Source organism: Hylobates moloch, unplaced genomic scaffold (assembly GCF_009828535.3).
Source record: "Hylobates moloch isolate HMO894 unplaced genomic scaffold, HMol_V3 SCAFFOLD_1, whole genome shotgun sequence".
Classification (NCBI taxonomy): Eukaryota; Metazoa; Chordata; class Mammalia; order Primates; family Hylobatidae; genus Hylobates; species Hylobates moloch.
The window spans coordinates 40,908,062-40,932,515 of record NW_026652276.1 but is presented as its reverse complement, the minus strand read 5'-3'; the positions used below and the strand labels follow the sequence as shown (position 1 = coordinate 40,932,515).

Below are 24,454 nucleotides of genomic sequence, written 5' to 3'. Positions count from 1 at the left end.
TTTTTTCTTTTGAGACAGAGTCTCGCTCTGTCACCAGGCCGTAGTGCAGTGGCATGAACTTGGCTCACTGCAACCTCTACCTCCCGAGTTCAAGCAATTCTCCTGCCTCAGCCTCCCGAGTAGCTGGGACTACAGGTGTGCGCTACCATGCCCAGCTAATTTTTGTATTTTTAGTAGAGACGGGCTTTCACCATGTTGGCCAGGATGGTCTCGATCGCTTGACCTCGTGATCCACCAGTATGGTTGAGTTTTAAGAGTTCTTTTTTTTTTTTTTTTTCTTTTTTTTGAGACGGAATCTCGCTCTGCCACCCAGGCTGGAGTGCAGTGACGCGATTTCGGCTCACTGCAAGCTCCGCCACCCGGGTTCACGCCATTCTCCTGCCTCAGCCTCTCCGAGTGGCTGGGACTACAGGCGCCCGCCACCACGCCCGGCCAACCTTTTTTGTATTTTTAGTAGAGACGGGGTTTCACCCTGGTCTTGATCTCCTGACCTTGTGATCCGCCCGCCTCGGCCTCCTAAAGTGCTGGGATTACAAGCGTGAGCCACCGCGCCCAGCAAGAGTTCTTTGTACACTTTTGGGTAACGGTCTTTTGTTTTGCAAACATTTTCTCCCAATCTGCGGTTTGTCTCTTCACTCTTAACTGTATCTTTTGAAGGGGGGGATCTCAAAGAACATCTGGTCCCCCACAACAACATGTCATGTCAGGTGAGAGATGACTCATTTTCTCAGAAACTAGGATTTTGTGTCATATGTTGTAAACCATGAAAAGTTACTTTTATAACCCACCTTCTAGATCTACTGAGAATATGTGGTGTTATCACTAACAGTTTTGAGGAAAGAAATAATTGCCTAATTCATTTTGTAGTGAATGTGTTTTGTTACTACCACAGATATTCTTAAAATCCTCTTATTATGGAGGGAAAAAACAAGGAATTTTCTTTACAGAAAGTGAGAAGTGAAACCTAATGGAGAAAATATCTGTTTCAGGGAATAACCCTCCCAACATTTGATTTTTTTTTGTTTTAGACAGGGGCTTGCTCTGTCCCCCAGGCTGTAGTGCAGTGATGCAATCATAGCTCACTGCAGCCTTGAACTCCTGGGTTTAAGCAATCCTCCTGCCTCAGCCTCCTGAGTAGCTGGGACCACAGGTGTGCACCACCACTGCATCACAACACCCGACTAATTTTTTTGATTTTTGGTAAAGACAGTATGTTGCCCAGGCTGATCTTAAACTCCTGAGCTTAAGTGATCCTCCCACTTTGGCCTCTCAAAGTGCGAGGATTATAAATGTGAGCCACTGCACCTAGCCTGATCTTTTTTTTTTTTTTTTTTTTTAAGAAACAGTCACTAGTGCTGTATGTAGGTTACATAGCTACGTAGGCCCTTCAGAGTCACTTCACTTTTCTGAGCTTTCGTTTCTTCAATGTCTTCCTGTCTGTAAGACACACGCTTTTCTACCCCTGAGACCAAAAAATGTTACCAGTGAGATCTAATGACATAAAATAGGGAAAATCCTTTAAAACTGCACAGTGCTTAACAAATGCACTGTTATTATATCATTAAAAGTGACTCCTGGGTGGTGGGAATGGTTGCATAACAACGTGAATGTACTCGATGCCACTTAAAACTGGTTACAATGGTAAATTTTATGGTATATATATTTTACCACAATTAATACATTTTAAAAGATGGTTCTTGACAATTATCCTTAGCGTTTGAGGTGCCCCATTTCTTGGGTATGGGCATATAGTGCCTCAAGAATATTGAGGATCCTCACCTCTTCTATGCCCAAACCTTTAAGAAAATTCTGGGCCAGGCGCAGTGGCTCATGCCTGTAATCCCAGCACTTTGTGAGAACAAGGTGGGTGGATCACCTAAGGTCAGGAGTTCAAGATCAGTCTGACCAACATGGAGAAAACCCGTCTCTACTAAAAATACAAAATTAGCTGGGCGTGGTGACACACGCCTGTAATCCCAGCTACTCGGAAGGCTGAGGCAGGAGAATCGCTTGAACCCAGGAGGCGGAGGTTGCAGTGAGCCGAGATTGCACCATTGCACTCCAGCCTGGGCAACAAGAGCAAAACTCCATCTCAAAAAAAAAAAAAAAAAAAAAAAAAAATGAAAATTCTGGAAAAGCTACGTCAGTGACATGAATATTGGAATCAGAGCCTAACAAACTCAATTTCTTCCTTTCTAAATCTGTGGTACAGATTCATGTCTGCAGTAGTTTTTTTGAGAAAGCAGAAGGGGTAGGTATTGGCAATCAACAAGCTGCAGAGTATGCAGATTGAGGTCAGTAATTGTAAACGCCCCATGACTATCTGATCATTTCAATACCAAAAGAAAAACTTAAAATCCCAACTGCTAAAATCTTTGTCTTAGACAACTCTTTGAGCCTCTCCCTACAAGGCCCAGAAAGGAATGAGATAGATGTGAATGGAATCTGTTTTCCCTGCCCTTGCCACGCTCTGGAGGAGGAGTCAAGGGCAGTAGCCAAGGCCAGCTGCCAGTCAAGGAAGGGGGAGCGGCCCCATTGAATCCACAAACCACACCACCCTGGCCCATGGGTTAGTTATATACAACCTCCCACGTTGGCAGCAAACAAAGGGCATGCACATTCAGGGGATTTTGGTTTCACTGTCAGTGTTTATCTTTGAAGGGTGTCACATCCAGATGAATGGGAAGGGTGTGTTGCAGTTGAGCTGAGGTTTGGTCTTTCTTGGCTTTTTTAGGGACACTTACAGGTCCAAATCTGCTTTCAGCCGGCTGGTGGACATGGTAGGAGACACAGCAGTCTCAAGACCAGGCCTCCAGGTGGGAGCTGAGATTCGAGAGGGTGGAAACCACTTGGAGATTGAGTCAAAGCAGACCTGTCCTCATTCTGTGCTGGGCAGGAGCCAGCTCTCCATGTCCCTGCAGCTCCGGCAACACCTCTGGATCTTTCAGCTTCCCTGGGACTAAGGACCATGCACATTATTAATTCTGATATAAATAGTCACACAGACACATGTCTCAAGATGAGGGTGAGAAGTTGGTTACAGCAAATGAAGTAATAATGATCTTTGTGCTTCACAATAGGAATTCAACCAACCTGAGGTTTATAATTCACTTATTAACTCTTTTTATTTTTATTTTTTGTTGAGACGGAGTTTCCCTCTGTCACCCACGCTGGAGTGCAATGGTGTCATCTCGGCTCACTGCAACCTCCGCCTCCTGGGCTCAATTGAGTCTCGTGCCTTGAGTGGCTGAGACTACAGGCACATGCCACCATGCCCAACTAATTTTTTGTATTTTTAGTGGAGATGGGGTTTTGCCATGTTGGCTAGGCTGGTCTCAAACTCCTGGCTTCAAGTGATCTGCCTACCTCAATCTCGTCGAGCGCTGGGATTACAGGGATAAGCCACTGTGCCTGGCCATAATTCACTTATCAGCCCTTCACATATACATATATGATACGACTGGGAGAATCTAGGGTCAGTGCCTTACAAATGGCACAAGTTGAAGCCCTGAGACTCCCACTCCCACCCTGCTCCCCCCATTCTCAGTACTGCTCCTCAGATGCCTCCAGCAGCTCATCCATTTCTGCTAGGCTGGGCCTGGGTACATGCAGGGAGATGTGTAAAGGGGCTAAGAGCAGAAACTCTTGAGTGAGACACTCCTGAGTTCGTGCACTGGCCCTGCCATTTGTCAGCTAATTGATGTTGCATTTAATTGCATCATCTGTATGTAAGCCTAATAATTTGTAGCCATCTTAGAGATGTTGTGAGCTTAAATAACATGGTAGTGAATATTTATTTATTTGTTTATTTATTTATTTATTTATTTAGACAGGGCCTCGCTCTGTCACCCAGGCTGGAGTGCAGTGGCGTGATCATAGCTCACTGCAGCCTTGACCTCCCACACTCAAGTTATCCTCTCACCTCAGCCTCCTGAGTAGCTTGAGACAACAGATGCATGCCACCATACCTGACTAATTTTTAAAAATGTTCTGCAGAGACGGTGTCTCCCTATGTTGCCCAGGCTGGCCTCGATCTCCTGGGCTCAAGCGATCCTCCTGCCTCGATCTTCCAAAGTGCTGGGATTACTGGTGTGAGCCACTGCACCCACAGCCTATTTATTGAGAAATGTGGAAGGCCCAGGCACTATTCTAAGTGCTCCAGCTGTTTTATCTCCCACATTTTTGCTCAGGTAGGAGTTCCAAACCTGGAGCTTGAAGACTCATATTTTTAGAAATTTTGCAGTTAATTCTGAGGTGGGTCAGATTGAGATTCATGGCTATGCATTAATGTTTAGGTGGTGACTAACCACTCAGGGTTTTAGAGACAAACAGACTTCATTCTGTCACTCACTCACTGAGCGTGGCCAAGTCTTTCAACCTCTCTAAGCCTCAGTGTCCTCATCCATAAAATGGGACCAATCATAGCATCCACTTCTCAGAACTGTTCAGAAGTGGAAATGAGCCAGTTTAGGTGGCTGTGTCTGGCATATACCAATGGTTTGATAAGTATTAGCTTGTGCCTTTATTAGGCCAACTCCTTTTTGTTAGGTGACTGAGAAACCAAGGACCTTCTGACCTTTATGCATCGGTCACTATTAGTTTAAATTTATTACTCTTCCATCCACATGATTCATTCCAAATTCGAAGCGTTGGAGAAAGGGAGTTAGTGTGTCATAGAAAAATCTCTGTTTTTGGCTCAGCAGGACTGAGTTTGACTCCATGTAACTGTTTGAGTCTTAGTTTCCTCATCCGTAACATGGGAGAACAATACCCTGAATTGCTGGGAGAATTAGAGATAGTTCATGTCAAGGTGCAACATATAGGTAACGTGTTATTGCTGGTGTTCTGGTTATAAAATGTACAAGATGTGAAAGCAGAAGGGCAGAAAACCCTTTTTAAAAATTCATGGCTGGGCACGGTGGCTCATGCCTATAATCCCAGCACTTTGGGAGGCTGAGGCGGGTGGATCACCTGAGGTCATGAGTTTGAGACCAGCCTGACCAACATGGAGAAACCCTGTCTCTACTAAAAATACAAAATTAGCCGGGCATGGTGGCACATACCTGTAATCCCAGCTACCCAGGAGGCTGAGGCAGGAGAATTGCTTGAACCCGGGAGGCGGAGGTTGCTGTGAGCCAAGATGGTGCCACTGCACTCCAGCCTGGGCAACTAGAGTGAAACTCCGTCCCCCCAAAAAAAATTCAAATGGGAAAGAGAGGCAGATGTCAGAGAACAGGGGAGGGGCTGGGCACGGTGGCTCACACCCGTAATCCCAGCACTTCGGGAGGCCAAGGCACTCCTCCTCTTGAGGTCAGGAGTTCAAGACCAGTCTGACCAACATGATGAAACCCTGTCTCAACTAAAAATACAAAAAAAAAAATTACATTTCAGCTACAGGGCTGGCTTTACCCAGTCCGGCGGGAGGGAGGAGAAGGCTGGTCTGTGACTTCAGTGCTGAGGTTTGGATCAAGGCAGAGGGAAACTTCCTATTCCCAGACCCTTTGCAAGAAAGAATGGCATATTACTTGTCACCGACAGACGTTATTATTACTAAATGGAGTCAGTATAAATGCTTTCCAATAAAGCATGTCCAGCGCTCGGGTTTTTAGTTTGCACGTCCATGAATTGTCTGCCACATCCCTCTTCTGAATGGTTGGAAATTGGGCATCTGTTCCTTTAAATAGGAAACATTTCTTGTTCGAGTGAATCATCTCCGTTCTGCTTTAGGAGTAAAGCTTACCCTGCGGTTCCTTCTGTTGTGAAGTTTTCTCTTTCTCTCGGAGACCAGATTCTGCCCTTCTGCTGGAGGGAAGTGTTTTCACAGGTTCTCCTCCTTTTATCTTTTGTGTTTTTTTTTTCAAGCCCTGCTGAATTTGCTAGTCAACTCAACAGGAAGTGAGGCCGTGGAGGGAGGCAGAAGAGCCAGGGTGGTTATTGAAAGTAAAAGGAACTTCTTCCTGAGAGCCTTTCCCACCCCCTTCCCCGCTGAGCACGTGGAATTAGGCAGGTTAGGGGACTCGGAGACTGCGATGGTGCCAGGAAAGGGTGGAGCGGGTGAGTGCCTGTTGCCAAGGTGGCCTCTTCAACAGGAAACCACAATATTTTTGTTTCTTGACTTGCTCTAGAAACAGGGCTATGGGGGTGGGGAAGCAACTTGGATCTGCTCTTCTGAGGACACCTCTGGGTGCTGCCTGGCCCAGGTCTCCTGTGGGGTTTCTCTCTGAGCCGTTGCCTCTGACTTCGCTACTTTTTCACTCTGAGCAGTCTCCAGTTCCTCTGCTACCTTTTTGTCCTCCGAGCTTCCCTGCCGCCTCGAATGCAGATACATGGTCTCCCTCCTGTGGACCCGTTTGTAGAGTCCAGAAGACTTTATCAATCCACTTTTTTTTTCTTTTTCATTCGGCCCTGGGGCTGATGAGGGTTAAGTACTTTATTCGTCGAATCACGATGCCCTGAGGTTCACAGCCTGCTTCCCCCTCTTCCGTGCCTTAAGGGTTTCCTTTTATCTCTCCACTCCCACCCTTGCCCTCCTGCCCTCTCTCTTGCTCCCCAAAGACAGTTCTCTAATGTTTTGATGTGGATTCGTGAATTTATCTGTATCTTTGCAAAATGTATTTTTCTTTTGTATGTGTACACTGTTTTTTAACTATGCGATCTCAGGCAAGTAAGTAATTCCTCTGTGCCTCTGTTATCTCATCATTAAATGATTAATAATGCCTCGAGAGGTGACTGTGAGGCTTGAAGGAGATAATACGCATACATCACTTACTACATGAGTTAGCAATTATTACTGCATATTAATACTATTGGTATTTTATTTTGCTCATTCCGTTTCTATTTCCTTTTTATTTATTTATTTTTTGAGACAAGGTCTTGCTTTGTCACCCAGGCTGTAGTGCAGTGGTGCAATCACGGCTCACTGCAGCCCCAACATCCTGGGATCAAGCAATTTTCCCATCTCAGCCTTCAGATTAGCTGGGACGAGCTGCTACCACACCTGGCTAATTAAAAAATTTTTATTCGTAGAGATGGTGTCTCATTATGTTGCCCAGGCTGGTCTCAAACTCCTATGCTCAAGGGATCCTCCCACCTTGGTCTCTCAAAGTGCTAGGATTACATGCATGAGCCACGGTGGCCATCCAGGCATTGATGTTATGAGGCTACCTTCACCTAGCCCTCTCTGGTGAAGAGTCCTTTTCAGATACTTCATTCAGTCTTCTCAGCTATGAGTCCCTGCCCTCTGAAAGCTTATATTCTATTTGGGGAAAGGCAAAAGGCAGTTTCAAAGAAGAGAGGTGCTTGATTTTCTTTTCCTACTTTTAACATCAGAAAACATTTCATCTAACTCTCAGTATGAAGGCAATATTTTGTTTACTGATATATCCCTAGAGCCCAACATGGTGAGGGCCCCAGGATTTGCCTCCTTGATAAGATGGTAAACCCATCTTTCAGCTAACTTCATGGTTTCCCCAGCTATACTCATATACAAGGATCACCTTTGGTAAGATGGTAAGTCCATCTTACCATCTTACCAAAGAGTTTTGCATTTTAGAGTTTTTTCTTTTTAGATTTTTTTCATTTTAGAGCTTTTTTATTTCAGAGTTTTTTCTTTTTAGAGGTTTTTCATTTTAGAGTTTTTTCTTTTTAGAATTTTTTTTTATTTTAGAGTTTTTTAGGCTGCTGAAGGTGGAATCTGGTGAGGCCACAGAGATGCTCCTTGGCTAAACCAGGGGCTTTAGCTCTGAAAGTTCGCAGCCACCCTGAGAACCAAGATGAGGGGGCTCTGCAGTGTCCAGTCTCAAGATCTCTCTGAGGTGCTCCATCAAGATTCATTGAATGAAAAAATTGAAGTCTTAATGATGAACCCAGAAAAATCTTTAAATCCTAAATATGAAACGAAAGTGTTCTCAGTTACAATCCAGTCCAACGTCCTCGTTTTGGAATGTGGAAATGAGGCCCCAAAGGTAAAATGGCCCATCCAAAGGCACAGCCAGGGGCCAGTGCTCAGGTGGCCAGGTGCCCTGCATGTGGTCTCCTGGACCACCAGGCCTTTTTCCTCCAGCTTTAGAAGCTTTAGAAGGCACTCTGCTCACTCAGGGGCAAGTGGTAAGCGTTCTTTTCGCTCTAGTGTTTGTGACTCAGGAGTTTCGAAACAGGAAGTAGAGCTGGCTGGCTGTGCCCTTCCGTCCTTCATTAGACGTTTGCTCTTGTCTTAGATGCTCAGATGGTAGCGGATAGGCCTGTGACGAAGGTGCTACCGTCGTGAGAGTAAGGTAAGGATTTGCCTCTTTCTTAAGGTCAGAGGGGCCTTTTGGGAGGAAGGCCTTTGATTCTGGAGTTTTCTAGGCTGCTGAGAGTGAGATCGGGTGGCCTTGGGGCCATGGAGGTGATCCTCGTATGTGAGTGTGGATGGGGAAACCATGAAGTTAGTGTAAGAGGTAGCAGTCCCTCTGAGAACCTTGCCGAGGGCCGTGCAGTTTCCAGATCTCAAGGCCATTCTAGCTTAGATTGATGAAGTCCTAGGAGTTTCTGAAATGCTGCAAGTTTACCTACTTGTATAAAGGCCTCATCCTGATCCCAGCCAAACTTGTGAAATAATAGAAGCCAAAATTTAAATCTCAACTGACTTTGCTGCTACAGCTATCCTCCCACCAACACACATACCCACCAACATACACATTTGCCAACATAAACACACACACACATACACATACACACACCCATGTGGTCCTACTAATTCAATTACTTATTTTTTAAAGAAATTAAAAAAGACTGGGCATGGTGGCTCTCGCCTGTCATCCCAGCACTTTGGGAGGTCGAGGCGGGTGGATCACCTGAGGTCGGGAGTTTGAGACCAGCCTGACCAACATGAAGAAAACCCGTCTCTACTTAAAAATACAAAATTAGCCGGGCATGATGGTGCATGCCTGTAATCCCAGCTACTCAGGAGGCTGAGGCGGGAGAATCGCTTGAACCTGGGAGGTGGAAGTTGTGGTGAGCCGAGATCGTGCGGTTGCACTCCAGCCTGGGCAACAAGAGTGAAACTCCGTCTCAAAAAAAAAAAAAAAAAAAAAAAAAAAAAAAAAGAGAAATTAAAAAGATACAGAACAGTTCAAAAAACAATATAATGGGAAGACTAGATAGACACAATCAGAGACCTGTACTTGTTGGGTTAAGCATTTACAGGTGAAGTTGCAAGTTTCATTCTGTTTGAAAATGATGGGATTATATGTTTTGCTGAGGTTCGGACCCCTTTGCTGGGTTGTTTGAATGCCGTGGCTGCAGCGCCCTGTTATGGACACCATGTGCGTGCGGAATGGATGTCTGTCAGGTTCCAGGGCAGCCCGCAGTCTGAGGCAGCCAGCCTGGATTGGAGGGAGTGGCAATACTACCTACCGGTTAGGGGTTTGGGCCTGAGAGCTTTCAGGTTCTCTCAAGCTTTGGATGAGATGCAGGTTTCTGTTTCCGATGGCGAATGCATGTTTTGCTTTTTAGTTATCACTGCAAGAGCTAGGATGCTGCTAGAATATTACTGGAATGATTGTGATAAGATGGAATGTATTTGCAGTTTAATTGTGGCATGTAATACAGTGGTAGAATGGGACTCTGGAATGAGATGCTGGGGCCTAGATTCTAGCACTTTCTTTGTGAGGCTCTGACCCCCTCTCTCCTATAGTGGATTTGTTAAGAACTTTTGTTTTTGTGGTTTTGTTATTATAAAATTTTTTGAAATGTTGTTCTCTAAAAAAGTTATGATTTTGGGCCGGGCGCGGTGGCTCACGCTTGTAATCCCAGCACTTTGGGAGGCCGAGGCAGGCGGATCACAAGGTCAGGAGATCGAGACCACGGTGAAACCCCGTCTCTACTAAAAACACAAAAAAATTAGCCGGGCGTGGTGGCGGGCGCCTGTAGTCCCGCAGGAGAATGCGTGAACCCGGGAGGCGGGGCTTGCAGTGAGCCGAGATTGTGCCATTACACTCCAGCCTGGGCAACAGAGCGAGACTCCGTCTCAAAGTTATGATTTTATGTTTTTCTTCATGAGATTCTTTCACCGCCTTCCAGTTGCAAGTAGAATGACGTCTAAATCTTTGTGATCTGTCACTGAGTGAGATGCTTAAAACTGGCTGTGGCTCTCTCTCTTACTAGCTTATTTCCAAGCCGTGATTTTTCACAACAAAAAAATGGGGACAATAATAGTAGTTTCTTCAGAGGCTTTTAGTGAAATAAGGTTAAAAAATATTTTTATGTTTATATGGATATATAGGTTATAAACATTTATATATCATTTATTTATATGATTATTATAAACACATATTTATATTTAAATACTTTGGGGCATAAATATATAAAATAATAAATATACTTATGTAATACAAATAGACATATGCATTTACTATTCAGCAGAGATTATATAAAATATATGTATTACATGGCAAAATATTCAAATTTACATATGTTATATATACATGTGGAAAAAAAATTGGTAAAAGGCCACAAAATGTGACCAAAGAATTACTTCCAAATGGCAAGTTTTTAAGTAATTTTTATTTTCTTTTTATACTTCTTTGTACTTTCTCTATGAAACAAGTGTTACTTTTACTATTTTTAGGAACCAAAAATACAAGTACATTGTTTAAAAAATACTAGCTTAACAAAGTTTCTAGCCCATAAGCTAGTGCAGAAAATCTAGGTCCCATAAAACAAGAACGGCCACGTGATGTCTCTCCCTGTACAGTGCTGGATGGCCCGTTGTTAATGGTGTCATAAATCCTTTGCAAGTGACTGTTTTCTAGGTACTATGACTGGAGGGATGTGTAACGTAAGCAAAAAACAAAAAACAGAAAAGGCCGACTATCATCCGACAGTGTATCCTGGAACACCTAGGCCAGAGAAGAAGCCACGTTAGCATTTTCCCTTCTAAATGTCAGTTATGATTTGATGGGGAAACCACTTAAAAAGCATTGTCACGTTGTTGAAAAGGTAATGAAATGAGTGAGATGAGATGGCTGCGGAGGACGGAGCTATGCGCCAATCTTATTATATCCAAATTCATGTCATCTCAGCCTTGGATTGTGTTGATTTTTATTATATACTGTCAGAAAATGCTATAGAATATGTAACAAGAGCCTCAAAAAGGTTTGTTCCTTTTGATCCAATAATACTACTTTTAGGAAATTATTCTAAGAAAATAATTAGAGGTATACTTAAAGATTTGCGTTTTAAGGTCATCCTAAATGTAATCAGGAACTGGCTATGTAAATTATAGCCCATCTCTAAGATTAAATGCTTTACAGATATTAAAACCCATGCTGTAGAAGAAAAACTAAAGACAGGAAAGTACTTACAAGATGTACTTACCAGTGGAAAAATCCACTTATACTACAGAGATATGATGTGTTCAAATATAAGGAAAAATGCGTATGCATAAAATATTTGGTAGGAAAGAGTAAAATATTATTGGGCATTTATATTTGGATGGTGGAATTATACATAATTTTAATTTTCCTTTTCCTTTTTATCTTTTCTGTATTTTCTAAAATGAATACACTAAGCATTGTTATCCTCAGAAAAAAATAATTGAGGGATGGGGGAAAAGAAGTCCTGCTTTCATTTGATTCTTTGGTTGGTTTTATTCTGTAAGATGAGATTTTAACAGAGGTTAGAATGCATTAAAAATTTTAAAGAGTTGACCTAATGGCACTAAACAGGGTTAGATCTAGTTTAGATCTTTTTCAACATATGAATAAGAATGGATTTTTAAATAAAGATTTTAACTAGGTATATTTTTAGAATAAGTAATACATGTACATGGTAAAAATTCAAACAGTACAAACTGTGCAGCAAGGTATGGGAAATAAAGCAGCTCTCACTGTCACCTCCACCCATCAGCCTTCCCACACTGCACGCCCACATCTGTGTGTAATTCTGCTTTTCTTTAACATTACTGAAGGAACTTACTGTGTGTTTTCTGTCAGAGCTCTTCTGTGAATACACAAAATATGTACCGATCAATACATTATGTAGATCACACATGCTCAACCACATTGATCTTCCTATTCTTTCTAGTAGCCAAATAGAGTTCCCTGGAATATGATTAATAGCTTGCCTAAATCTTCTAATGCTGATAAACAGTTGTTTCTGCTCTTTTGTTATTTCAAGGAAGGCTACCATGAATAGCCTTGTATGTGGTTTTGAGTATACTTACGTTTAAGTGAATGTAGGAAAAACTCTTGGCAGTTAAATTGTGGGCCAAACTTTATGTGAATTTTATATTTTGACAGAGATGGCTAAATTACCCATCTGTTTTTTTTTTGTTTTGGTTTGGTTTTGGTTTTGCTTTTTTTTTTTTTAAGAGTTGGGGTATTGCTACCTGGGGTCTTGCCCAGAGTAGACCTGAACTCCTGGGCCACGTTGGTTTATTTTACTGCATTCCCAGCACCTAGAGCAATGATTGACACGTGCCAGCAGTATCTATTGGAAATTCTGGCCAACTTGCAATAGACCTGATTATTTCTACACTGAACATTCTAAGATAGCTATTACTATTCATTCAGGAAAGCCCAGACAATGATCATGCCAGCAGCCTGAGACAGTAGCCAGTAATAGCCGGGTGTGGTAGTTTGCTCTGGTAGTCCCAGCTACTCAGCAGGCTGAGGTGGGAGGATGGCTCTAACCTGGGAGGTGGAGGTTGCAATGAGCCAAGATCACACCACTGCACTCCAGCCTGGGTGACAGAGTGAGACCCTGTCTCAAAAATAAAAATAAAAATAAGAATAAAAAATAAACCCGCAAAACTTTCTGCCCTCACAGAGCTTCCATTCTAGTGAGAGGGTGGTTTATTATCAGGAGGGTGACGCCGATAGGGCTGGGGACCAACTCCCTGCACAGAACAAACATGATCGCAGTGGGGTGGGAGTAGGGGACGAACGAGTGAGGGGCTGGGAAGAATGAGGGCAGCAGAAGGCAGAAGCTTAAGTCCCCAGAGGCTCTGTGGTTTCCATTTCCACACAAAAAAACCACTGCTGCTGTAATCAGCAGGGGGAAAAGATTTTTAAAAATTTTCTTTCAGGGAATGGAAGGAAAGGATATTTTTGAAAGGAAGACTTTGAAAACTAAAAGTTTTGGGTCACTTAAAAACTCAAAATCTTTGGGTCACTTAAAAAATATTTAATCTTGGAGCTGGAGGCCATTATTCTAAGTAATTAGCTGGGTGTGGTGGTGTGTCCCTGTAATCCCAACTACTGGGAGGCTGAGGCAGGAGGATTGCTTGAACCTGGGAGGCGGAGGTTGCAGTGAGCCGAGATCGCGACACTGCACTCCAGCTTGGGTGACAGAGCAAGACTGCATCTCAAAAGAAAAAAAGAAAAAAAAAAAGAGAACTAAATACCATACGTTCTCATTTAAAAGTGGGAGCTAAGCTATGGGGATGCAAAGACATACAGAGGGATATAATGGACTTTGGGGACTGATGGTGGGGTTGAAGGGGAGGTTGGTCCTAATAGGTCCTAGTATGTCCCCTGCCTCCGAGTCTTCCAGCCTGTCCTTTGCACTTTGAATGTTAATTCCCAATTGGATAATGTCATTCTCATTTTTACAGTCCTTTCTTAGCTCCTCATCACCTCCAGGACAAAGCCTAAACTCCTTGCCCCATGGTAATGTGGCCCCTTTGTGACATGGTACCTGGCTAGAGCTTCATCCCTTTGTCCCATCACTCTCCATCCCAGACCCTTTGTAGTTACTTTATTGAGCTCCTTGTGCCTGCCTGAATGGACTTGAAAGTTCTTACCTCCATCTTTTACATGAATTGTTTCCTGTAAGAATTGTGCTTTCTCATATTCTCCCCAAAATCCCTTCCCCGCAGGAAGCCTTTCTCCCAGGCTAAGTTAAGCTTTCTTCCCCTACATCCCTACCACACTCTGGTCACAACCCTCTAACCACTGGCTTGTTTTTTTTTTTTTTTTTTGTGAGACAGAGTCTTGCCCTGTCACCCTGGCTGGAGTGCAGTGGCGCAATCTCCGCTCACTGCAACCTCCACCTCCCGGGTTCAAGCAATTCTCCTGCCCCAGCGTCCTGAGTAGCTGGGATTACAGGCGCGTGCCTCCACGCCCGGCTAATTTTTGTACTTTTAGTAGAGATGGGGTTTAACCATGTTAGTCAGGCTGGTCTTGAACTCCTGACCTCGTGATCCACCTGCCTTGGCCTTCCAAAGTGTTGGGATTACAGGCGTGAGCCACCGCGCCCAGCCCATTGGCTTGTTTGTATGTCTACCTTCCTAAACAGTAAGAGGGAACTTGTCTGGTGTTCTTTTTTTCTCTCCTGTGCTCACAGCACCATGACCAGTATCTAGTAGTTGCAGTAGCCTTTGGTGAACAAGCCAGCAAATGGTACTATTCTTCCTTATCTGAACATACCATTGTATTTTGACTTAGATTATATTCTCCTGCCTTTTGAAAAGATGGACTTCAGCAGAAATCTTTATGATATTGGGGAACAACTGGGCAGTGAAGATCTGGCCTCCCTCAAGTTCCTGAGCCTGGACTACATTCCACAAAGGAAGCAAGAACCCATCAAGGATGCCTTGATGTTATTCCAGAGACTCCAGGAAAAGAGAATGTTGGAGGAAAGCAATCTGTCCTTCCTGAAGGAGCTGCTCTTCCGAATTAATAGACTGGATTTGCTGATTGCCTACCTAAACACTAGAAAGGAGGAGATGGAAAGGGAACTTCAGACACCAGGCAGGGCTCAGATTTCTGCCTACAGGTGGGTGGAAACTCCCATTGTGGGACTGGGAGGTGTGGGTTGAATGGACAACCTCTGAGCTGATTGGAGCTTGTCTTTGTGGTACCCTGCCTAGTGCCTGGGAACCCAGCTGTGCCACAATTCTAAGCTTCTACAGAAAGACAGTGGTGCCTTGGGTGGTCCTGCTAAAGGCTGTAAAACTTAGCTTCTCCCCACCCTAGAGACAGTGGGTAAACAAAGGCGTAAGAGAGAAACCACGTTCAGTATCACTTGGGAGGCTTTGGGAAGATGTCCCACTGGAGCCAGATTAAGAAATTTAGGGGCCTTATGTATAATTCTATAAAAATGCTAAGACCGTAAAATAAAAATTTATTTTTCAAAGTGAAACATCACTTAGAGGTATGCTGAAGTTATAATAGCGTTTTTCTAAATGTTCTCATTTTTTTCCTCTCTTATCTTGGTGCCTCTCGATATCCAGATTGTGTGCTTACTTTGCCCATCCATTGAGTAAAGCATCACAGCTTCCCACCCTGAAATCCCCCTCCCACCTGCTTGCGGATGGCTATGAAAATTTTCAATGAGATTTAAGGGTTTTCTGCCACACTTAAAGACTCGAATGACACAGTTCTTTACAGAGCTGTAAGCCGCTGGCCTGGCACATACAGCTAGGCAGTCCCCACCGAGGCTGCCCAGCTCCCATGAGCCCAGCTGTATGACAGTTCTAAGCTTCTATAGGAAGACGGTGGCACCTTGGGTCATCCTGCCAAAGGCTGTAAAACTCAGCTTCTCCCCACCCTAGGGAGAGTGGGTAACCAAAGGTGTGAGAGAGAAACCCCATTCAGTTACAACTTCATGATGCTGTGACAAGACTTTAAAAACGGAAACACATTGTCACTTTCTCTCTTTCAACATCTCCTATTATTGGACACTACTTAAAGCAATTTTAGCTTTGCTTTCAGGAAACTTCTACTGAAGCCTTTGCTCTGGGCCCATTTCATTGTCTCTGTTTGCTTGTTGATAACTATGGCATGTGAGATGGAAAGGGTTCACAGTCAGGGCTGACAGCTGCTGCCCTCTGATGGCCCAGCCCATGAATGCTCTGGTCTTTCTATTCTCAGAGACGATTTTTTGTTTTGAGGCTTGACTATTTTTTGTTTTGTTTTGTTTTGTTTTTGAGACGGAGTCTCGCTTCATCACTCAGGCGAGTGCAGTGGCACGATCTCGGCTCACTGCAACCTCTACCTCCAGGGTTCAAGTGATTCTCCTGCCTCAGCCTCCTGAGTAGCTGGGATTACAGGTGCGTGCCACCATGCCCAGCTAATTTTTGTATTTGTAGTAGGACAGAGTTCCACCATGTTGGCCAGGCTGGTCTCGAACTCCTGACCTTAAGTTATCCACCCGCCTTGACTTCTCAAAGTGCTGGGATGATAGGTGTGAGCCACCATGCCCAGCCAAGGCTTGATTATTTTGATTTTAAGTGACAAAAGAGATATTCTGGGCTGGGTGAGGTGGCTCATGCCTGTAATCCCAGCACTTTGGGAGGCTGAGGCGGGCAGATCACCTGAGGTCAGGAGTTCAAGACTAGCCTGGCCAACATGGTGAAACCCTGTCTCTACTAAAAATACAAAAATTAGCTGGACGTGGTGGCTCATGCCTGTAATCCCAGCTACTTGGGAGGCTGAGGCAGGAGAATTGCTTGAACCCAGGAGGTGGAGGTTGCAGTAAGCTGAGATCGTGCCATTGCACTCCAGCCTGGGCAACAAGAGTGAAACTCTGTCTCAAAAAAAAAAAAAAGAAAGAGATATTCTGGGTGTATAAGTTTCCTAGGGCTGCTGTAACAAAGTAACACAAACTAGCAGGTTTAAAACAGTTTTTAAAATGTATTTTCATAGTTCTGGAGGCCTGAGTCAGAAATCAAGATGCCAACAGTGTTGGTTCCCTTTAAGAGGCTCCGAGGAAGAATCTTTTTCATGCCTTTCCCTGCTTCTGGTGGGTGCAGGACTCCTCAGTGCTCCTTGTCTTACAGATGAGGCACAGCGGTCTCTGCCTATGTTCCCTTCTCTGTGTCTAAATCTCCCTCTTATAAGGAGACAGTCACTGGATTAGGAATTAGGGCCAACCCTAATCCAGTATGGTCTCATCTTTGTGTGTGTGTGTGTGTGTGTGTGTGTGTGTGTGTGTGTGTGTGTGTTGTGTGTGTGTGTGTGTGTGTGTGTGTGTGTGTGTGTGTGTGTGTGTGTGACAGTCTCACTACATGGCCCAAGCTGGAGTGCAGTGGCATGATCTCAGGTCACTGCAACCTCTGCCTCCTGGGTTGAAGCAATCCTCTCACCTCAGCCTCCTGAGTAGCTGGGACTACAGGCACCTGCCACCACGTCTGGCTAATTTTTGTATTTTTTGTAGAGATGGGGTTTCGAAATGTTGCCCAGGCTAGTCTTGAACTCCTGGGCTCATGCGATCTGCCCACCTCGGCCTCCCAAGTTCTGGGATTATGGGCATGAGCCACTGCGCCTGGCCAGCATGACCTCATCTTAATGAGATTTTATCTGCAAATGTCCTGTGTCCACATAAGGTCGCATTCTCATATTCCAGGTCGACATGAATTTTGGGGAAGAAGGGAGAACACTATTCAACAAGTATACTAGATAGCTTTGGTTTATTAGCATTGTGAAGTCTTCATAAGGAACTTATTCATTAAGGCACCAGTTAGTCCTAAAAACCCACAGCCCCAGAACTAGGAAAGCCGATGGGGTCTCATCTTGTGCCCACCATCTTGGTCCTTTGAAGGTTCCACTTCTGCCGCGTGAGCTGGGCTGAAGCAAACAGCCAGTGCCAGACACAATCCGTACCTTTCTGGTGGAGGATCGATCATCTATTAATAAGGCAGGATCTCTCTTAAAATCTTTAATGTATTGGCTTAGAGATAAAAGGGTCAGTGCAATCCTGACTTACTGCTTGTTCATTATCATTGAATACTAGCCAGGAGCTAATAAATACGCTAGGGTGGCCACTTACCATTATAAGAAAACACTAGACATTTTATTTTCCAGTTATAATTGCTACCTATAAAATAAGTAACTTATAAACTATTCAGGTTCATTACTAAACAGTGATGGCACAAGAAAGCCTGTAGCCTTCAATAATGAGGAAAGCAAAAGGGTAAATACCTTGTAATAAAGGTGAGTCAGAGTAGCTTTGGATTAGATCCAATTTTGGCCAAACTGAAAGCTTTAGATAAACACTTCTAGGGTAGAGAGTCCAGGAGAAGGAGGATAAGGCAGATGGTAATACTGAGTAATTTCTGTTTCTATGCCATTTTCATTTTCAGAGTTTTACTTTTCTAATTAAATTTTAAAGTCAACATGTTTTTGTATTAAAATTATTTTCCTTTACACCATAGTATTGAAAGGTTTGCTGACTTCTTTTTTTTTTTTTTTTTTTGAGACGGAGTCTCGCTCTGTCGCCCAGGCTGGAGTGCAGTGGCACCATCTCGGCTCACTGCAAGCTCTGCCTCCCGGGTTCACGCCATTCTCCTGCCTCAGCTTCTCCGAGTAGCTGGGACTACAGGCGCCCGCCACCACGCCCGGCTAATTTTTTTTTTGTATTTTTAGTAGAGATGGGGTTTCACCGTGGTCTCGATCTCCTGACCTCGTGATCCGCCCGCCTCGGCCTCCCAAAGTGCTGGGATTACAAGCGTGAGCCACCGCGCCCGGCCTGGGTTTGCTGACTTCTAAAACATTCCTGTGTTCACCTATTCGACAAGCATATTCCAACAGCCTAAATGTGCCAGCCTAAATGTGTCTATCACGTAAATGTGATAGGCATAGATTAGGAAATAGTAACACGTATCACTCATTCAGCACTTAGTGTGTTGCCAAAGATTGGTTTAAGTACTTCACATAAACTTATTTGTGTAACCCTCGACACCTTCCTGTGATGTGGTTACGGATAATTATCTTCAGTCTATGGACGAGGAAAAAATGTGTAACATGTCTAAAGTTAACGCTGCTCAAAGATGGTGGAACCAAGGCTCCAACACCAGTAGCCTGGGTCCGCAGCACTCAAACATTGCACCTCACAACCCTCTGGGTTTATGAAAATAAAAAGGGTACGGACCTGGCCATTAGGGGACTTGAACAGTTTCTAAACAGACAGTTCTTTTTTATTTTTATTTTTAGTGTGGTGGCATGATCACAGCTCACTGCAGCCTCAACCTCCTGGGCTGAAGTGATCCTCTCACCTCGGCTTCTGGAGTAGCTGCGACCACAGGTGCATGCCACCACACCCGGCTAATTTTTAAATATTTTTGGTAGAGATGGGGTCTTGCTATGTTTCCCAGGCTGGTCTCAAACCCCTGGGCTCAAGTGATTCTCTTCCTGCCTTGGCCTCCTAATGCGCTGGAATTAGAGGCATGAACCACTGCACCAGACCAACAGACAATTATGCATGTTATCCTTTTGGGGTTACTAAGTCATAATAGAGTGAATGCAGCTTTGAGGATGCTCAGGCAATGCTTGAGCTGATTGTTCGTGGATGGGCGTGTGCAGATAGACAAGGGGATGGAGTGTAGGGGCACCGCGGAAAGGGGCGAGGGGAGGGCAGCTGAGTGTGTTTGGCTTCAGGTCCTTTAGTGTTTGCTGTCTGGTCTGTGATGGGGATGTATTCGGAGACTTTGTATTCCAGAACCGAATGCTTGGCCTTCTTACTGAAGATAACGACTGGGAGAATACTGACCAGTTTTGATTAGGGAAGTCATGAGCCAATGTGCATTTTGAAAAGCATAATTTCCAAAAGGCAAAGCTTTTTTCTATTGCAACAAAATCTTGATTTTACAGAAAAAAAAAAAGGAAAACAAGATTTACCTAACTGAAATAAACTGAAAGAAAAGTTGATAGAACTTTAAATTGTTAAGGGTGGGAAAGTCGGGGAGGAGCCAGTAGACTTCTGTGTCAGTACACCAGCCTCTTTCCAAGGGCTCAACTCATAAACCATGCCATTAACTGGCTTTATGTTGAAGGGAGGCCTTTGGAATCAAGCCCACCGTGACTCCATATATCAAGTGGGAAATTATTTGGGAAAAGATTTCTAAAATCTCTCCATGTCCCACCACAGGGTCATGCTGTATCAGATTTCAGAAGAAGTGAGCAGATCAGAATTGAAGTCTTTTAAGTTTCTTTTGCAAAAGGAAATCTCCAAATGCAAACTGGATGATGACATGGTAAGACCTGGTATCTTACTGAGATTTAGTCCTGAGACTTGGTTAGCCAGGGAGCATTTCTGAGACCAAAGAGAGGGGGTATTTTGGTAAAAGCAACCTGGATTCTAACTTTTTAACTAGAAGAAGAAAGTTGTCAGCACGAGTGTTACAGATGTGATTCCTTTAGACTGAAGTGCGGCTCATGCTAACTATTGGGAGCAAGGAAGAGTCAGAGGCCGGGAGAAGGAGGCTGGTTGTGCAGATGCAGCCCAGCCTGAGACCCGGCAGAGCTGGGAAAGACAGCAGTGGGTCCGAGACACTTCCTCCACTTCTGCAGTCCCCGAAACAACCTGGGACCTGAAACTCTGTGTGTATATTGTGTCTGTGTGTTGTGTGTCTGTGTTTTGTGTCTCTGTGTTGTGTGTCTCTGTGTGTGTTTTGCATGTCTGTGTTGTATGTGTATCTCTGTGTCTGTGTGTGCCTTTCTCTGTGTATAGTGTGTGTCTGTATTTGTGTGTGATGTATCTCTGTGTGTCTCTATAAGTGGTGTGTGTGTCTGTGTATCTCTGTGTCTGTGTGTGTGTGTTCTCTGTGTGGTATGTGTGTCTGTGTGTTGTGTAGTGTGTATTGTATTTATGCCCCTGTGTGTGTATCACTGAGTATACTCTGTGTGTGTTGTATCTGTGTGTGTATGTGCATGTGGTGTCTGTGTGTATGTGTGTTTCTGTGTGTCTGTATGTACTCAGGTCTGGAGAGGCAATGCTGGGGGTGAGGCCGTCCCCAGGGTGTCACCATGATGACCGGGCTGCTGTCTCAGGTTGTTTCACAGTCCCCAAGTAATGCATTCGCAGGAGATTTGAGCACAGGGCCTGGGGACTGGGTGACGTCTGACATGGCTTCTCCTTTATCCTCTCATTTCTGTCCTTCTGGGCCAGAAAACATGGAATCGCTTCTCTGGTAGCCTGCTGGCTGTGAGAGACCAGCAGAAACTGTCAGAAACTTGGGAAGCAAGGGCCGGTCCTTGGTTGGAGAAAGTAGAAGTTAAAAAAAAAAAATCTAATCTAAAAACCAGTAGGGCTCAATCCAGATTCCCAACTTTATTTCTCCTCCTCTTAGAACCTGCTGGATATTTTCATAGAGATGGAGAAAAGGGTCATCCTGGGAGAAGGAAAGTTGGACATCCTGAAAAGAGTCTGTGCCCAAATCAACAAGAGCCTGCTGAAGATAATCAACAACTATGAAGAATTCAGCAGAGGTAGAAACAACCTGACAGCCGGGAATCGGCAAAACCTACTCTAAAATTGAAACTGACAAATCGCTCCATATCACAGTTGTTTCTAATCAAATATTGTTTGGGGTTTCCCCTTTTAATTCAGAGAGAAGCAGCAGCCTTGAAGGAAATCCTGATGAATTTTCAAATGGTAATACTTGGAGATACAGTTTCAAGATTTAGTTAATTTACTCTCTGGTACCTGCGTGTGTCCTCCCCACAGCCTTCTACCACATGCACGTCTTAACGTGCCTGCTCTACTTTTTCTTTTCTTTTTTTTTTTTTTGAGACAGTTTTACTTTGTTTCCCAGGCTAGAGAGCAGTGGCACCATCTCGGCTCACTGCAACCTCCGCCTCCCAGGTTCAAGCAATTCTCCTGCCTCAGCCTCCTGAGAAGCTGGGATTACAGGTGCGCGCACCACCACGTCTGGCTAATTTTGTATTTTTATTAGAGATGGGGTTTTACCATATTGGCCTGGCTAGTCTCAAACTCCTGATCTCAGGTGATCCACCTGCCTTGGCCTCCCAAAGTGCTGGGATTACAGGCATGAGCCACTGCGTCCGGCCGCACCTGCTCTCCTAAGACCTGCAGCCCAGGCTGGCAAGTTTGAAATAGGTGCAGAGTTAGTCAGTAATAAGTAATTTAACATCATTTTTTCTATGTGGCTTTTTTTTTTCTCCTTGACGTGCTGCTCATGTTATGCACTGAGTAGCTGGATTTAAATTATGTTTCATAATTTTCTTGGTTAAGTCACTTCCTCTTTCAACACCTTCTACACTAAGTCACTCCTTTCAACTTCCTTTCACTTTTTCTACCTGGTAAGCGAGGCTGAACCAAGAGAGAGAGCTCTCAACGATCTCCTTCAAAATTTTGATTAATCAAATATTCTTTTTTTTTTTTTTTGAGACAGTGTCTTACTTTGTCCCCCAGGCTGGAATGCAGTGGTGCAATCTTGGCTCACCACAGCCTCGACCTCCCAGACTCAAATGATCCTCTTGCCTCAACCCCCTGAGTAGCTGGGACCACAGGCACAAGCCACCATGCCCGGCTAATTTTTGTATGTCTTGTAGAGATGGGGTTTCGCTATGTTGCCCAGGCTGATCTTGAACTCCTGAGCTCAAGCCATCCACCTACCTGGGCCTCCCAAAGTGCTGGGACTATAGGCAATTAATAAAGTATTCTTTCTGATTAGAAAAATTATATATACTAATTAAAGATGATTTTAAATTCAGAGAAATTTTTACAAGTCCAAGAATGCCATCACTCCATTCATATTAATATGAATATTTTTATTGTATTTTTACCTCGGCTCTTTGTGGTGTGTGTGTGTGTAAAATACGTTTTGGATCACTCAAATGTATTTTAAAGATTAATGTCTATGCAGGCTGTCCTTCCCTTTCCCCTCTGCCTGCTGAGCCCAAGGCCTTAAGAATACTTTAAGGAGTAAAGTACTAAATCATTAATTCATCCTGAGCTAGTGGCTTTATTAATGAGCATCTCACAAATACCACAAAAATTCAACCTGGCCATGTGGAGCAATATAAAATTATGGCATTTCTTGGTATGCTTTTCTCTTTGGCGAGGAGACAACTTGATCTTGTGTTTCCAGAAGCATGTTAATTGCCCTGCTTGCAGAATCTCTCTGGCTTGAAAGGAGATTATATTCATGGCAGTCTGTGAATTTTCATTTCATTTCATTTATTTATTTGAGACAGAGTCTCACTCTGTCGCCCAGGCTGGAGTGCAGTGGTGCGATCTCAGCTCACTGCAACCACTGCCTCCCAAGTTCAAGTGATTCTCCTGCCTCAGCCTCCTGAGTAGCTGGGACTACAGGTGCCTACCACCACGCCTGGCTAATTTTTTTGTACTTTTCGTAGAGACAGGATTTCACCACGTTGGCCAGGCTGGTCTCGAACTCCTGACCTCAAGTGATCTGCCCATCTTGGCCTCCCAAAGTGCTGGGATTACAGGCATTGTGCCCACTTGTGCCCATTGAGCCACTGTGCCCAGCTTGAATTTTCATCTTAAAAAAGACCTTATGTTGTCCTATGTGCTACATATTTCATTACCAGTGTACCTTTCCTGCCATGTCTCATTCTAGATGTGTCTCTTCGTTGTTTGCAGTGGAGGAGTTGTGTGGGGTAATGACAATCTCGGACTCTCCAAGAGAACAGGATAGTGAATCACAGGTAGATGGAAACCTCCAAATCCTTTTTCTTTTTACATTAGAGATTCTAGTTATTTAATTTGTTAGCTTTTTTTTTTTTTTTTTTTTTTTTTGCTGCCAGATAAACTGATAAGGGGCAGAAACTTACTGAAAATTTTGAGAACTGTAGAAAAAATTAACAAAAAAAACAAGTTAAAAATATGACTTAATTTTTAAAATGTGACTCCTTCAGTTTTCTATGCATTTGAATTTTATTTTAAGACCCGAGATGAAGATACTGGAATAGTTGGAGGGTGGAGGGGGTAAGAAGCCTCCTACCAAATCTTCTAGCAGCCGTGCCAGCCTGGATGGGGGAGTGGTTTGGAGAAAGAGTCTAGCAGGAATGGAAAAAGCAAAGCCTTTTCCTTTAGCTTAACGTTTCAAAAATGCTTCTCCTTTGTGATTAGGTGTAAGCAGCAAACTCTCATAATCTAGCCATCTCAGTGAACCAGCAGAAACATGTACTTTTTAGGCATAATAACTTCTCTTTATGTAACCAATAATCCACCAAATACATCCTGACTTATTAGCCCATTTGCTCCTCCTCACGGGAGGAGGAAGAGGAAATCCTGAATATCTGAAGTAGGCTTGAGAGAGATTATTCACTAGTGTGGGCTCCTGAGAAAATTACCAGACCTCTTTCATCTGAAAGTCAAGGATTAACCCAAGTAGTGTGGTACTTTCTAAACAGTATAGCATGCTACAAGCATTGTCCCCACTGAACAGCTAAAAACACTGTCTTAATATTTTAGTAAATCTTAGTATCTTTTTCCTTTTTTAATGTTTTATTGAGACAGAGGTCTTGCTACGTTGCCAAGCCAGGTCTTGAACTCCTGGCCTCAAGCAATCCTCCTGCCTTGGCCTCCCAAAGTCTGAGATTATAGGTACTAGCCACTGTGCCTGGCCAAATCTTGGTGTCTTAATATCTCAGTAAATACACTTAATATGCTTAACAAATACTTAGAACACTTAACAGTAAATAATAAAAACTTAACATACTTGGTACAAACTTAATCAAATATTTAATATCTTAGAGTTAAC

General features: G+C 43.8%; 1 protein-coding gene across 7 annotated transcripts in view; it reads left to right on the top strand.

The window, feature by feature from the left end:
* CASP8 (caspase 8) overlaps nucleotides 1-24,454 on the top strand; it is a 51,942-nt gene that overhangs the window by 18,316 nt on the left and 9,172 nt on the right. For 2 of the 7 annotated variants that reach the window (XM_032754968.2, XM_032754967.2), the window contains exons 3-7: nucleotides 14,430-14,760; nucleotides 19,852-19,957; nucleotides 21,053-21,191; nucleotides 21,313-21,357; nucleotides 23,332-23,396. In XM_032754968.2, coding sequence (XP_032610859.1) covers nucleotides 14,456-14,760; nucleotides 19,852-19,957; nucleotides 21,053-21,191; nucleotides 21,313-21,357; nucleotides 23,332-23,396 — 660 coding nt within the window. In that variant the 5' untranslated portion in view covers nucleotides 14,430-14,455. Of the gene's footprint in view, nucleotides 1-5,704; nucleotides 6,055-8,204; nucleotides 8,274-14,429; nucleotides 14,761-19,851; nucleotides 19,958-21,052; nucleotides 21,192-21,312; nucleotides 21,358-23,331; nucleotides 23,397-24,454 lie in introns of those variants that run through there. The other 5 variants (XM_032754965.2, XM_058439729.1, XM_032754966.2 and 2 more) reach the window with 5 other exon arrangements.